We start from the raw sequence: 14,855 nt of genomic DNA, 5'->3' as shown, positions 1-14,855 counted from the left end.
AAAGATATTTGATTTAAAAAAGTAAATAGAACGAAATTTAGAAATTTAAAAGATTAAAGACGAAAATTGAAAAATGCACATTATTATTATTACAAAAAATGAACATTATATTATAAATTCTGAGGTATAGGCATAAGGCATTTTCGTAAATTTGTGTTGAGAGCAGGGCATTTTGCTTCACCGTCCTCAAGAAATAAATATCTAAACTCGAGCTCTCTGTCCAAACACTCCGATTTTCAGTTTTCTGTCGAAATTCGAAAAGCGGCGAATGGCAATGGCGAAAAACGATGATGAGCCGGCGGTTCGGAGCTCCGGCAAGAGGCTCAAATGGTCTAAGGATGTGGAGCAGCTTGAAGATGAAGATGAAGATGAAGAAGAAGAAGAAGAAGAGCAGGTGAGCGAGCTTCCATTGAAGCCCGGGCTGTTCTTCTACCCAATGATGCCAACTTCCTTCGTCGTCTCCGATGCTCTCGAGCCCGATTTTCCCATCATCTACGTCAACAAAGTCTTCGAGATCTTCACCGGATATCGCGCCGATGAGGTCCTCGGTCAGAATTGGTATGGCGAGATTCAATTGCGCGATGTTTTTTTTTTTCTATTTGTTTACTGTTTTTTGATGCTTGGTATTGGAGGCGCTGGAAATTTTGGTTTTCGAATGGATTTGGATTGTAATTTGCGGTTGAAGAAACTTTTGGATGCGACTAGTTTCCTGGTTTTATTTGTTTGTGCGCCCTTTTGAGTAGCAATTTGATTCAATTTTCTGTAGTAATTCTGTCCCGGAAATACTTTTGGTTAGTGTTGCGATGTGCTCTGATTGTTATGCAAACGACTAGTTGGATTCCTATACTTACATTACAACATGATAAAGAAGCACATTTGATTTGAGTCTAAATTCTGGTTGATACCCAGTTATGAGAGGTAGAGCGGAGGAATGTGAGAGCCCAATTTGATTTCCTTGTCTAATTGTCTCAAAAGGCGGTGGCTCTCTGCGAAATTTTGGTGACTTTGATTAAGGAGATTGCTGTACTGTGTCCCCTGACTCTATCCAGATCACGGTCTGTTTAGTTTTTTGTTCCTTTCCTCCAAGCTCCTTTTTGGCTATCAATTTTGTGCTGTGCTCTTTTGTTTTTCTGGTGGGGCAGTGCGAGGATTTATCATTTGATTACCTTAATCCACATTTAAAGTCCTGATATAGGTGTTTTTTAGTTGCATTTCAGTATATACTCAGCTTGACCTGATCCCATTGAAATATAGAGTCCATAGTAATATGCTAGCAAATGATTCCGGTTTATCTGAGGTGATTTACTCAAAACTTCTCTATTTACCTCTCTCTCCATTCATATATATATATACGATCGATCTCTTTGTATTTAGTTAATTTACCTCCACAGTTTTGTAACTGTTGTTTTTTATAAGAAGTTTATTTATCCATATGGGTGCTTTCTGTTTCAGTCGGTTCTTACAATATAGAGATCCTCGTGCACAACGGCGCCATCCATTGGTAGATCCGGTTGTTGTTTCTGAAATCAGAAGATGTCTAGAGGAAGGTGTTGAATTCCAAGGTGAGCTCCTCAATTTCAGAAAGGATGGCATGCCTATGGTGAACAGGTTACGGCTTGCACCCATACACGATGATGATGGTACTGTTACGCACATTATAGGAATTCAAGTGTTTTCCGAGACGAAGATAGACCTTAGCCGGTTGTCATATCCTGTTTTCAAAGAAACTTGCCCAAAAAAACTGGATCTGTCTGGAAAAAGTGCTCATTTGATTGATCAATCACCATTTTGTCAGCATAAAGAAATCTGTGGGATACTTCAGCTTTCAGATGAGGTCTTGGCCCATAACATTTTATCACGTTTGACACCAAGAGATGTCGCATCTGTTGGGTCAGTCTGCCGAAGGATTCGTCAATTGACGAAGAACGAGCATCTAAGGAAGATGGTATGTCAGAATGCATGGGGAAGAGAAGTGACTGGAACATTGGAACAAATGACAAAGAAGCTTGGTTGGGGGCGATTAGCCAGGGAACTTACAACTCTTGAAGCTGTATGTTGGAGAAAACTGACAGTTGGGGGAGCTGTGGAGCCTTTACGTTGTAACTTTAGTGCTTGCGCAGCAGGTAATCGACTCGTATTATTCGGTGGGGAAGGAGTCAATATGCAGCCCATGGATGACACCTTCGTTCTCAACCTTGATGCTGCAAATCCTGAGTGGCGCAGAGTAAGCGTGAAATCCTCCCCACCTGGACGATGGGGCCACACTCTATCATGTCTAAATGGTTCTTGGTTGGTAGTTTTTGGTGGATGTGGCAGTCAAGGATTGCTCAACGACGTGTTTGTTCTCGATTTAGATGCTCAACAACCAACATGGAAAGAAATCTCTGGTGGAGCTCCTCCATTGCCTAGATCCTGGCATAGTTCCTGTATGATCGAAGGTTCTAAACTGGTTGTTTCCGGAGGATGCACGGACGCCGGGGTGCTTCTCAGTGACACATACTTGTTAGATCTAACAACAGACAAGCCAACCTGGAGAGAGATTCCCACATCCGGGACTCCCCCCTCTAGATTGGGACATTCCCTTTCAGTTTATGGTGGGACAAAGATTCTAATGTTTGGTGGACTTGCCAAGAGCGGACACTTGCGCTTACGGTCGGGCGAGGCGTACACCATAGATCTAGAAGAGGAGGAACCCCAGTGGAGGCAACTCGAGTGCAGTGCATTCACTGCTATAGGTGGTCAGAGCGCTGTGGTTCCTCCTCCAAGACTCGATCACGTAGCAGTCAGCATGCCCTGTGGAAGGATTATCATCTTCGGAGGCTCCATCGCCGGGTTACATTCGCCTTCCCAACTATTCCTTTTGGATCCTGCCGAGGAGAAACCGTCATGGAGGATTCTCAATGTTCCTGGACAGCCACCCAAATTTGCTTGGGGCCACAGCACTTGTGTGGTTGGAGGGACAAGAGTCCTAGTGTTGGGAGGCCACACCGGAGAAGAATGGATACTCAATGAATTACACGAACTCTGCTTAGCTAGCAGGCAAGATTCAGATCTTTGACACCATTTTTATCTGCATCAAACAAACACTCTGAAGGAAAAAGTTGCTTCAAACGAACCAGTTGAGAATTGAGATTCTTCATATTACAGCTACTGTAAGAACAAAAACTTGCCCTGTTTTTCTTCTTTATTAGTTTGTGTTTAGATTTTGGTCTTCTGTATATATTATATATACATAATATAGGTTGTGTTTCACTAACCTTTCTTTGTGGTTCTGTATTTTTACATCTAAATGGCCATGTGTCTACTTTTGTATTTAGAAGCACTTTTTTGTGAAGCACTTTTTTGTGTACATGTTTTGTGCGGGAAGCATATACATAGGGAGTTTTTGAAGTTTCTGACAAACAAGACCACCATTTTTGTATTACTTTAAATGATAATTTTCATCTACAATTTGCTGTGATCATAAGAGTTTTTTAGTTGTACGTTATTTCTAAGATTCCGAATTCGTATGTACTTTAATTAGCTTTGGTAAAATCAAATGTTTTTATCCTTTGCTTTTCTATTCTGATTCATCCATTACGTTAGTAAATGATAGTATTTACTTCTATGGACAGTGACAAAGATGCATATGGTAAAGAATGATTCGAGAGCTATTCATACTCTCTGAAGCGCATAGATCACACACTAAAACCAAAAGTCTATATTTTTTTTTTTAATTGAAAGTATCCTAGCCATATCTTCTACTTCGATAAGAATTCTACTCTACTAAATCACTCGATCACCCTCTTAAAATCCACCTCACACATGGTGGAAAAAGGTTGGAGTCTTGTTTTAAAAGGAAGAGGGCACAAAGCAACAAAGAAAGTGATGCATTTATATGGAATTCCTTTGAGATGAGATGGATAAAGTGTTACAAAATACTTCATTGCTTACCTATATTTTGGCTGTCTACCATAAGTTTGGCTTGAAATCAGTTGTCTCACCAAGAAATTTAATGTATAAGAAAGCAATATCGGGAAAATTATATATAGAGAGCGCGCGTGCGCACATTAAATCTGATGATCCTCTTATTTTTACCGTCTCTTATTTATAATCTTTCATTTATAAAGTTTTCTTTATTATTCATATTTGGTATTGAAACTATGTTTCCGCTAGAGAGATGAGATTGCATTGTGTCTATTCTTTTATTAGTGCAAATGAATAATCAATTAAATGTATTGTATAGTGAAAAGTAAGGGAACCAATATTCTAAAATTTTATCATGTTAATATTTCTATTATATCGTAAACATATCAACAAAATATAAAAAATTTGAACAAAATATCATTCAACACACTAATAATTGAAATTATAATGATGCTATTCAAAAGTGTCAAATGCATTATGAATTTTTATTTATATAATTATTTAAAAATTACCCATTACCATTGATATTTTAAAAATATATTTTAAAATTTTTTAATAAAATCATAACTATGTCGATACTTTAAACCTTAGGCACAATATCAACATCCATGAATGAAAAATATTTCAAGGCCTAGAACTCTCGATAAAAGGCCTGATTTACATGTATGAACCCGATAGTTCAAGACAATCAACCATCAAAATCTATTTTTAGTGTACACTCCACGTCAATTCCACGTCATATTTTATTTAGTATAAGGTAGAATGGAGAATTCGACTCATGACCTCTTAGTCAGATACAAGTACTAATTAACGTCTCAAAGTTGACCCACATCACATCCTGTTTGACAATGTTATGACTTATAATTGAATAGATGCATAATCTAAAGTTTCTTTACAAACTTGATCGAAACTTTGTCAAAATTTTATTAAATAGAAACTAAAACAATCCACATAACCATTATTCACATGGAAGATTTTACATAACATCATCAAAGTAATCACATTCATCATGAGGAAGTAATTGATCATACAGTTAGCCTATTTCTGTCTCTATTTTGAGCTTCTTCATAAGCAACAATGCCTGTGTCTCTGTTTGTTTTGGCTTGTTACAACTTCAATGGATTGAATAAAGATCTAAAATTCTCTGACTTGCAAAAATAGTAATTTTCTTCATTCAATAGCAGCTGTATCTCAGGAATTGTTATATGCACATTGTATTGCCAGAGCTCATAATCAGTAGCAGGAGCAGAACAAAATCTGCCAAACAGAGAGGCTATGAGATCATAGAATTGCAAATTGGATACAAAAAACGAAGTGTTAGTTCATTTTGTGAAAATATGGATATCCGATATTGAGATCGCACCTTATGTGAAATCGCCAATAACCTGCATGTGATTAGCATGAATTGAACATGTGGAGGCTTTTGGATCCTATGATAAGCAAAGGAATATATGACTTTGAATCTCTCTCTCTATCTCGCTGAATTTTCACTACAGTCTGAAATATCCCACACAATCTCTAAAACCACGATCCAATAACCGACGCGAATCACATGCGTCTTGGCTTCTCGAATGGAAGGTTGCCGAGTAAATCGAAGGGCAAAGGCAGGGTTTCAATGTCTGGTGAATCAATTTAAATCTCGAATAACAATTCCTCTCTTTCTCATTTCATCATGTAGTCCTAAAATTGCAGCTTCATTACCCAGCTTATGGTACCCTCTTATAAGAATGTTACAAGCAACAGAATCTGGAGTTATTCCTTTATTTAACATGTCTTCAAAAACCTGTTTGGCTTCTATCATTAGTCCCTTCTCGGCCATACCACAAATGAGGGAGCTATAGGTTAACAAATCGGGTTCTATGTGTTCTCGAACCATCCTTTTCTTGATCAAGAAAGCCTTCAGCAAATCTCCTTGCTTGCAAAGCTCTGCAATCCAAGAAGTGTACACATATTTATCAGGAACAAACCCTGCCTCAGACATCTCCTCAATGATTCTCTCAACTTCATCTAAACTCCCCTCCTTGCAGAGTGCATCTATAAGCACTGTGTATAGAACTTCATTGGCCTTTTCTCTGATTAAATACCGTCTAGCCTCTTGTACATACCCGTGCTTGCATAGACCATCCATCAGGGTGGATAGTGTCATGGCATCAGGCTCAAAACCCCTAGCCAGCAATTTTTGGTACGAATTCAAAGCTTCTTTTAAGTTTCCAGCTTTGAAATGCAGATCCATAATAGCTGTCAATATTATCCCATCAGGAAGCAATCCATTCTTCACCACATCTTCTGCAGCTTCCATTGCCTTCTGCAACCTACCAACTCTGCGAAAGCCCGAGATAACTACCGTATAAGCTGTTAAATCTAGTCTAATCTCTCGATCAAACATTCTGTTTATATACTTCGTCGCATCATCTACATTTCCCTTCTTAAAGTGTCCATCAATTATCGAAGTGTAAACAGTACAATTAGGTGAAATACCAACATTCAACATCTTCTCAAACAATAAATCAGCTCTTCCCAACATCCCCTGCTTGCAGCAACCATCAATTAATGTAGCATACGTGAACTCGTTTGGCTGAACCGAACATTCCTCCATTTTCTCAAAGTATTGAAATGCAATATCCAAACTCCCAGCCTTACAATACCCATCAATCAAGGAGCTAAAAGCAACAAAATTAGGCACAACCCCCACCTTCACCATATCCAAAAACATTCCATTACCCATTTCCATATCCCCCATCTTACAGAACATATCAATAAACGTCCCATAAGTAACAACATTAGGCAAACAGAATTTCCACATCAAACCCAGGTACATAAACGCCTCTCTCTTCATATAAACCTTAGCAAAACCATTAAACAGTATATTAAACATAACCAAATCAGGACTCAACTCACTCCCACGAACTCTGTTCACAAGAAAACAAGCCTTCCGAATTTGATAATTTACACAGAACCCATATAACAATGAATTGTAAGATACAATATCAGGCGAGCAGCCAAACCTGGGCATCGAATGCAAAATCTGTTGGGCAAATTCAACGCGCCCTAATCTACAGAAAAAGGAGATGATGGAGTTGAAAGAAGAGGGATGGGGAGAGTAGCCTTTGGAGAGGAAATGGAAAAGTAATTTTGCGGAGAGTTCGCCGCAGCCGGAGTTGACGAGAGAGTGGAGAAGCTTGTTGCAGGTAAAAGGGGAGGGAAAACGGGAGATTCGTCGGAGGTAAGCGAGGAATTGGAGGGCATCTTTGACCATGCGAAGATGGATTTGAATGGGAGAGATTGATGAGGAAACACATTCGAGGCTATAGAGAGAGAGAGATTTGGATTTAAGGAATTTTGGCCTTAAACATAAACCCTAGCGGCCATTGACAAGGGTTCTATGTCAGCAGGAAGGAGATTTGTAGAGAGATATATTTTTTTTTCGGAGATAGAGAGAAATATTTTAAATTTATGGTTTAAATACTATTTTCCTCCATTTTTGTTCATGTGCATGTTTTTTTATTTCTTGACATTTGAAATTGTGATTAAGAAAATGAAAGGACCACCAACGTAGCTAAGCAATCATTGACATGTATTCTTTTTCTCGAAATCGAAGTTACAATAAAATAAAAGTAAAAAGATAGTAAACATTTTGAAAGTACAAGAGCTATATAGTATTGAGATCTAGAGTTATTAAATATTTTTTTAATTTTTTAAATAATTATCGGAGAGATAAAAGGACTAATCATTAGAGATGATAACATTGCATCCTACGCTCTAACCAAATTAAACTTTTATATTAAATTACAAGTTTTCGTACATAATTTTAAAGTGTCGAGCCAGTAAAATTTCAATGTTGTGTACTGTAATAAGTAGTAGATTCCTAAAAACTCTATACTAAACAAGAAAACAAAAAAAAAAACACCCCACTGAAATTTTTTTTAATACATAAAATACAGAGATTGAATTTCCGACATTTAAATGGGAGCTAGTCATGCTCACGTTTACAACAATCTTTCGCTCTCAATGATCCACTGTTTCGTAACATAAATAAATCACTTTTATCACCAAATCCAATACTAAATTTACAACAAACACACACATATAATTAATTAACACATCCTCCGAAGGCCAAATTACACCTCAAATTGCCTCATCATCATTTATTTCTTGTTGACAGGCAGAAATGGAAGAACCAATTTCCAATAGAACTTAAAATCCAGTTTACCATCTCGATTGACCCCATAAATGGCATCTTGTTTGGCCACCCAAACACACCTAAAGTTGGGACAGTAGTTATCGAAGAAATCTTGATCAACATAAAAGGCATTGAACTCCTGTGTTCCTTCTGCCCAATCCAATTTACAGCGGAATTTTGTTGTCCCCCAAAAATTCTTCTTGAAAGACCAGTGATGTTCCTGGTTGTCGTACAGCGCATGCACCCCTATGTCGTCCTCGGACGACCAGCAGTGGCTGGTCAGCACGTGCCCGACCATCCCGTTGCGAATCTCGACCGTAAATCTCGGCATTTTAAACAGAGATCTTACATGTCTCGCGTCCGTTGGATGGGGCGACGAGATCAGTAAGAGGCCTAGAAAGAATAGTACAAGTTGCATGCTTTTGGAATCCATGCAAAACCCTAATTAACTAGCACTTTTTTTTTGGTTTGTTTTCTATTGGAGGATGGATTTGATGTGTTTGTGTTGGGTATATATATATATGAAACTTTAGTTATTTGTTGAGGAATTTGAGGGGGATGGGTAAAATTTAAGGTCTTTTTGACCATGAGTTTAATTATGTGGTTGGTTTTTTGATAGGAGTTCCAAAAATGGACTGTCTAAATTAAATCCAATGGTAAGGAGAAAGATAAGGTTTTTTTTTTTTTTTTTTTAAATATTAAAATGTAGAGTACCCAAGTTCTAGAGTTGGCTAAATGCGGACGTGAACTTAGCTCGATAATTGACATGTGCATAGTATGAGTTTGAATGCTCCAGCTTGCTTGAATGAGATTCACCTAATGAATCTAATTTGAGAATGCTAATTAATTTGAGAACTATTTTCCCTCCCAAGAAGAAGGAATTTTTTTAACCTAAAGGGTTGGGTTGGATTAGATAAGACCTCGAGTTGGATTGGGTTGGATTGTGATTTTTCCAACCCAATCAGGTTGGGTTGGGTCTCGGGTTCAACCCTTTAAAAAATCGGGTCAACCCAACCCAACCCGAATTTGTGCATATGCGTGTATTTTTTTAATTATATATATATATCAACCGTCCATCTAGTTTTAATCCTAGTCATTCATTTAAAATTTTCATATTATCTTCTTCCATTTTGTATCTTAATCTCATTCGTCCATTAATTTTAATCCTCACTCCCTATCGCCACGATAATTAAAAAGAAAAAAAAAACACAATCCGGCAACCCAATCCGAAAATATTGGGTTGAGTAGGGTTGACTTGACCATCCAATTCAAACCCGACGGTTCCTATATATGGCCAACTCGAAAATTCGGGTTGATCCCAAAATCCCTCCTAACCCGATCCAATCCAATCCGTGAACCTCCTTAGAGATAGTGTCCGCTTAGCTTATATTGTAATGGATGAAATTTTGGATTAAAGATGGGGTGTTTGAGAAATCTAAGGCAGTCGGAGAAATGTCAAAAATAGAAATGTTTTGAACTTGTCAGGAGTGTTTCTTATTTTTTAGTGAATTAATTCATTCTTCTGTTAGAATATCTTGTATTTTAGTTTTGGAATACTCTCCTTACTTTTTAAAAGTTTCGAATAAGTTTTTGAGCTTTCAAGACACTACCTTGTCTCTATATTTTTAAATGTTTTTAATAAATCTTTAAATTTTTAATTTTATATTTAAAATGTTGATTGAATTATTTGAAACAGATTTTATAATCAACTTCGTCAATTTAACACTTCCATAGTGCTAGCAATAACTCCATTATTTTGTACTAAAAAAATCTCCATTATTTTCAACTCCTTGATTGGATGTTTGATGTTATCCTATTCTAAACGTGCTATTATCCCCTCTCCATTAATATATAATTGTAATTTAACCATATATAATAATAAAAATAATAATACCTATCACGTGGTGATATATGCTGAGCTTCTAAGCTCGTCTACGACTGAACTCCTAATTAAGCTCATCTACTGCCGCTATTAAACTCATCATGTGAAAGAATGAATAACCGACTTTAATCAATTGTCGACCTATGGCCCGACAGTTCGTAATGACCATAACGGACTTGTCCCCTCACTTCGTCTATATAAAAGACACTCATTCCTTCGACCAAAGTATGCAATTTTGTCTAAGAACAACCTGAACTGAGCTCGCACATGTACTAACTTGAGCGTCAGAGCATTTGCTTCCTTTTTGCAGGTCCTACCTTGCATAACCTCCCACATCCTTAGCTTGGCCAGTGCATGTGGTTGATCTCGATAGCTCGACAACATCCTACATCAACATTTGGTGCCGTCTATGGGAATCGAAAATTTTAAGTGATTCCTACCGAACCAATGACTCGCACAATTTCTCAAAGCTCTAGTGCTCCTGGCAATCAGGTGGACCTCCAATGTGCTTCAAGATCTTCCATGGAGGAAGACCTTATCATCGCGGATGACCTTCCCCTAGAGATAAACCTTCCTCTCGAGGATGACTTTCTCTAGGAGAAAGTCCTTATCATTATTGGATCGGTATTGCAACTCTAGATGGAGAGCAGGGGAGGGGTGAATAAGGTTTTATGAAACTTTATAATTTTTTTAACACGGTGGTCCCAATTTAAATAAATAAGTAAACTTTTTTCCAAACAAATAATTTTAACACTAATTAATCAATAAATTAAAAATACATTTCAAATACTCTAATTAATTCCAATGTAACGATTGATTATAAACGTGAAGAACAAATTATAACAATTAATTTCATGTAAATTATGATAAAGAAATTAATTGCAAAAATTAAATAGGAGAGAATTAGATAAATATTTGAAGTTTATAGTAGTTCGGCAACAACGACCTACTCCATCCCTCAAGCTTATCTTGGGTGTTCGACTAAGAAACCACTCAACTCTTTCCAATAGTAGGAGTCAAATCGGTACACCGTTTTTTTCTGGGAGTAAAAACAAATCTGGTTCAGGATCAAACCATTACAATGCTCTTTTCGGGCTTAACCTTCTGTTTGGAACCTCTGATTTGGAGGGATTTCAAAATCTTAAGATTTCGAATTCTATTTTTGGTTTAAATATTTTCCAATCGAAATAGGTCCGATTTGTGAAGATTTTAAATTTAAATGTAACAAATTCCGATTTTGCTTTGGTGAAAAAAACTTATCACTCTAACCTCCTCTTTATTTGTACATCATCAACCAAATTAGTTTCAAAATTTGATTTATCCTTCTTTTTTCTTTTCTTTTTTTTTATTCTAGTAACTATAAACTGAACCTTCTTTTTTTTTTTTGCATCACGTAACAAATATTTTTTTTATTGATTTTCTATTTTGTTTTTGGTGTATTCTTAAATATTGTTTAGATCTTTATATGTTTATATTTTTTTGGTATATTTTTCTTATTTTTTCCTTTCGATTTTATTTTGTTGTACTGCATATCATAAAATAACTATGATAAAATTAAAAAAGAAAAATTGTTGCGAATAAACTGAAATAATTTGATTTAAAGAACTTTTTTAGTATTTGAATTAAAAAATTTGTAAGTTTTTTTTTTAGTTTTTAAAATAAATGTGACATTGTCAAGTTAATTTTTGTTAGGTTGATTTGATTAAATTATTTATGTTTTTCAGGGTTGAAATTACTCTATATTAAAATATTATATATTAATAATATAATATTCTACAAAATATTAAGGGCACAATAGTAAAATGTTATACATTATTTTCATTTCTGGTGAACATCTAAACATAAATTTTAATTTTAATGATTTACCATCATTTTGGTTCCAAACGCAATTAGAAATTTGAAATCATTTCCTACAAATTTCAAATGACAAACGGAGCATAAAAGATTTGAAATGAAAAACAAGATTACAAACTCTCTCAAATGGTAGATCTACAAATTTAATTCACAAATCTTGTAATAAAAATTCTTACAAAATAAAACTCTTAAATTGTTAAAAAATAAAATTGGATAGTTAAAAGATATCTAAAAATGATATCTCTGAAAAGAAATTGAAACATAAATTGATTTTTTTGGAGAGAAGAAACATGGAGAATTTGGAGAGAATTTTTGGAGAGGAATTGTGGTATGATTTTGGGAGAGATTGTTTAAAAAGGAGGGGTAAACTGTTTAGAATCAATGAATTTTAGGCCATTGGATTTTGGTAAAAAGGAACTAAAGGTGGAGATTAAAACTTGGGAAAATGACAAAAAACAAAAAGCAAGAAAATTGGGTGAATAAATTTCATAACGGCTATATCTATATATAGCTAAAGTCAGGCGCATTTGTACATGATTTAAAATTTTTGGAATAATTTTTTTTAATAAAATTACAATTTGAATGAATATAATTTTCATTGAATTTAAATATTAAATATGTTGATATGAATTTAAAAAGAAACAAAAAAAGAAAAAAAGAAAAATAGAACAACACATACCAAGAATGATTACAAATCCCTAATTGTTGAAATATGATACAAAAAAAAAACGTTGTTGGAGGGAGTTCCACATTTCTCATCCCTCCGACGAAGGCTACTTCCATCTTGGAATTGAAGCTAAGACATGAATGCATAACAGGGAGGAACTTAAGAAAGAGAGTACTTCAAAGATTGAAAAGATGAGTTGTTTTTTTGTTTTTTCTTGTTTTGGATAAACCATAAATTGTTTGATCCATCATAATACTTAGATAACTGTCAAGCCACCTGTCGCAACGTCATCATGACACGGAGCGACCAACGTCGTCTTCCAAAGGGTCTCTTTTGAGATAAAGGTTTGAAGTCGCCACCAATCATCTACGAGGTGTGATTGGTCACCTATTTAAAAATACTTGGTCTGCGAAAAAACAGATTGGTTTGGTTCGGGAGTCGACTGAGCGGTAGGGAAGATGTCAGTACTCTACGACACCCGTTCGAAGACGGTACCAGATTTTGTAAAAAATTATCCTATTATTTTATTTGATCCATAAAGAGAAAAATATTTTTGTGTTTTGATTGAAATGTCCTCGTTATATTAATTCACACTTTGTTATAAGATATGAATTAATAGGTGTGAGTGACATGAATGCTATTAGAAAAATTTTATTGTAAGGTTCTAATTTCCATCATTGGAGTTTTCGAAGTAATTATTTAGTAAAAAAGAGAATATTTAAAAAAAAATTATTTTGAGTCATACTAGCACCTTGCCGATGTGCCAAGACCTTAGTATGCAAACTAAGTTTCCTTTTAAAATACAAACTTTTTCGTGAACTCGAATCGTGGAAATTAATCATCGAGTATCTTACCACTATGCAACAATCTAAGATTATAACTTTATTTTCTTAAAAAAAAAAAACAAACGTTTAATTTATTTTTTAAAATAAAAAAAACTTACGAATTTTGTTAAATTAAAAAAAACTTTATTTATTTCGAAATTAATAAAGGTTTTAATTCAACAAATTTTATGCAGTACTTATCGTAGCGGGAGTCTGATATTCCAATGGTAGTATGCAGTACTTATCGTAGTGGGAGTCTGATATTTGAGCGAGAGGTCAGACCAAACCAATTCATCCTGGCAACCGACACTACACTACATATGTACCTGTGCAGGTGAGGCGTCGGTTGGTCCTAGAAACGGTCGCAGCGGCCTGAGGAGTTAACGACTGGAATGTCCAGAGATCATAAAGGATGGATAGGAATGGAGGCGATGGAAAACTGTACTCATATTAAATTGCGTCCCCTTGTAAACAAAAGAGCTCCTGCCAGAAATAACTAGTGAATATCGAGTGCCCTGTCACTAACAATTGAGTGTGACCTATCAACTAGCTCTAACTCTAAAGGCCGAGGAAAAGCTAACGAGTTTCGTAGGAGACTCCTTGGGAAGCTGCTGCGCGACCTCTGGCGCAACTATCTTGTGTATTGTCCCAATATCATGAATGACAAATGATGCTCCTCTTTTTATTTTCCATTTTTTTTATCACTTGAAGATCACTCACTGACAATGTGTGAAACAAATGACCTATTTTTTAGCTTAACCAATGAATTTGACCCTGAATGCATGATGCAATAATATATATGTATTCTAAAAGCTAGATAGTTGCAACATGTATACATGATACTAATTTTTGTTTTGGCTCGAACAATGGAATGTGACTATGAATGCACAATGCATGATATTTAAATTTTCATAATTTAACCATGACATGGAAATGATTTTTTTTAATTTTTTTTAGTAATATTGATGCAAGTAATGTGAATACATGATTTGTGAAATACGGTTGAGAGAACAATAAGTTTTTCCATTATTTTGCAAAGATATTATCTTTTGTCTACTCTCATCCATCGATTAGTAATTATTTAACAAAGGAAAACAATAATGTCGGCATTTGAGGAAACCTCTCAACTCTTTTTTTTCCTTTTTTTTTTTAATGAATGCCTTTACTATATACGTCAACGTAATTTCTCAACCATGTCAGGTTTGGTAGGGGATTCTTTTTTAATGTATCTCATGTGGTAGTTTAGAAAACTAGCCAAAGTAATTCATAGCATTGTACATCTTGCTTGATTAAACTGCTTCATGAACTCAGCATTGTAACTGATTAGAAGGTCGAATTTAACATTAGGAGCAATGGAGGGTGGAAATCATGATTTTGCAATAAAGCTTGACGATGAATAAAAGTCAACAGACTTCATTTTTAAAGAAAAGGAAACCAAGAGTTCATAGATATTTTATCAAATCTCTGGACAATAAGAGGTTGATATTTTTTATTCAAGCTTTGGGTAAGAGATTATAATCAAACGAATAGAAGAGTAGCAGT

The 14,855-nt window shown here is 35.4% G+C and overlaps 2 protein-coding genes across 5 annotated transcripts; one reads left to right on the top strand and one right to left on the bottom strand.

Annotated features, from left to right (window-relative positions):
- Positions 1 to 216: 216 nt before the first annotated feature.
- FKF1 (flavin-binding, kelch repeat, f box 1) lies at positions 217 to 3,466 on the top strand. 4 transcript variants are annotated; one of them, XM_022291147.2, is made up of 4 exons: positions 425 to 558; positions 910 to 1,055; positions 1,218 to 1,297; positions 1,453 to 3,466. In XM_022291147.2, the coding sequence occupies exons 3-4, from the start codon at positions 1,278 to 1,280 to the stop codon at positions 3,056 to 3,058; spliced, it is 1,626 nt and encodes a 541-aa protein (XP_022146839.1). In that variant the 5' UTR covers positions 425 to 558; positions 910 to 1,055; positions 1,218 to 1,277; the 3' UTR covers positions 3,059 to 3,466. The 4 variants fall into 4 exon arrangements, with proteins under 4 accessions (XP_022146836.1, XP_022146839.1, XP_087973745.1 ...); XM_088117619.1 differs by having other exon boundaries at positions 1,207 to 1,297; XM_088117618.1 differs by having other exon boundaries at positions 910 to 1,297.
- Positions 3,467 to 4,806: 1,340 nt separating this feature from the next.
- LOC111015970 (Tetratricopeptide repeat (TPR)-like superfamily protein) lies at positions 4,807 to 7,338 on the bottom strand. Its single transcript, XM_022291185.2, has 2 exons — positions 5,270 to 7,338; positions 4,807 to 5,163 (listed from the first exon to the last, which is right to left on the bottom strand). Exon 1 carries the CDS (start codon positions 7,160 to 7,162, stop codon positions 5,534 to 5,536), a length of 1,629 nt encoding a protein of 542 aa, XP_022146877.2. The 5' UTR covers positions 7,163 to 7,338; the 3' UTR covers positions 4,807 to 5,163; positions 5,270 to 5,533.
- Between the last annotated feature and the right edge of the window lie 7,517 nt (positions 7,339 to 14,855).

The sequence above is a fragment of the Momordica charantia genome, assembly GCF_013281855.1.
Source record: "Momordica charantia cultivar OHB3-1 chromosome 9 unlocalized genomic scaffold, Mcharantia_2.0 BLBB01000009.1, whole genome shotgun sequence".
Taxonomy (NCBI): domain Eukaryota; kingdom Viridiplantae; phylum Streptophyta; class Magnoliopsida; order Cucurbitales; family Cucurbitaceae; genus Momordica; species Momordica charantia.
This window is presented reverse-complemented; position numbering and strand designations above follow the sequence as displayed.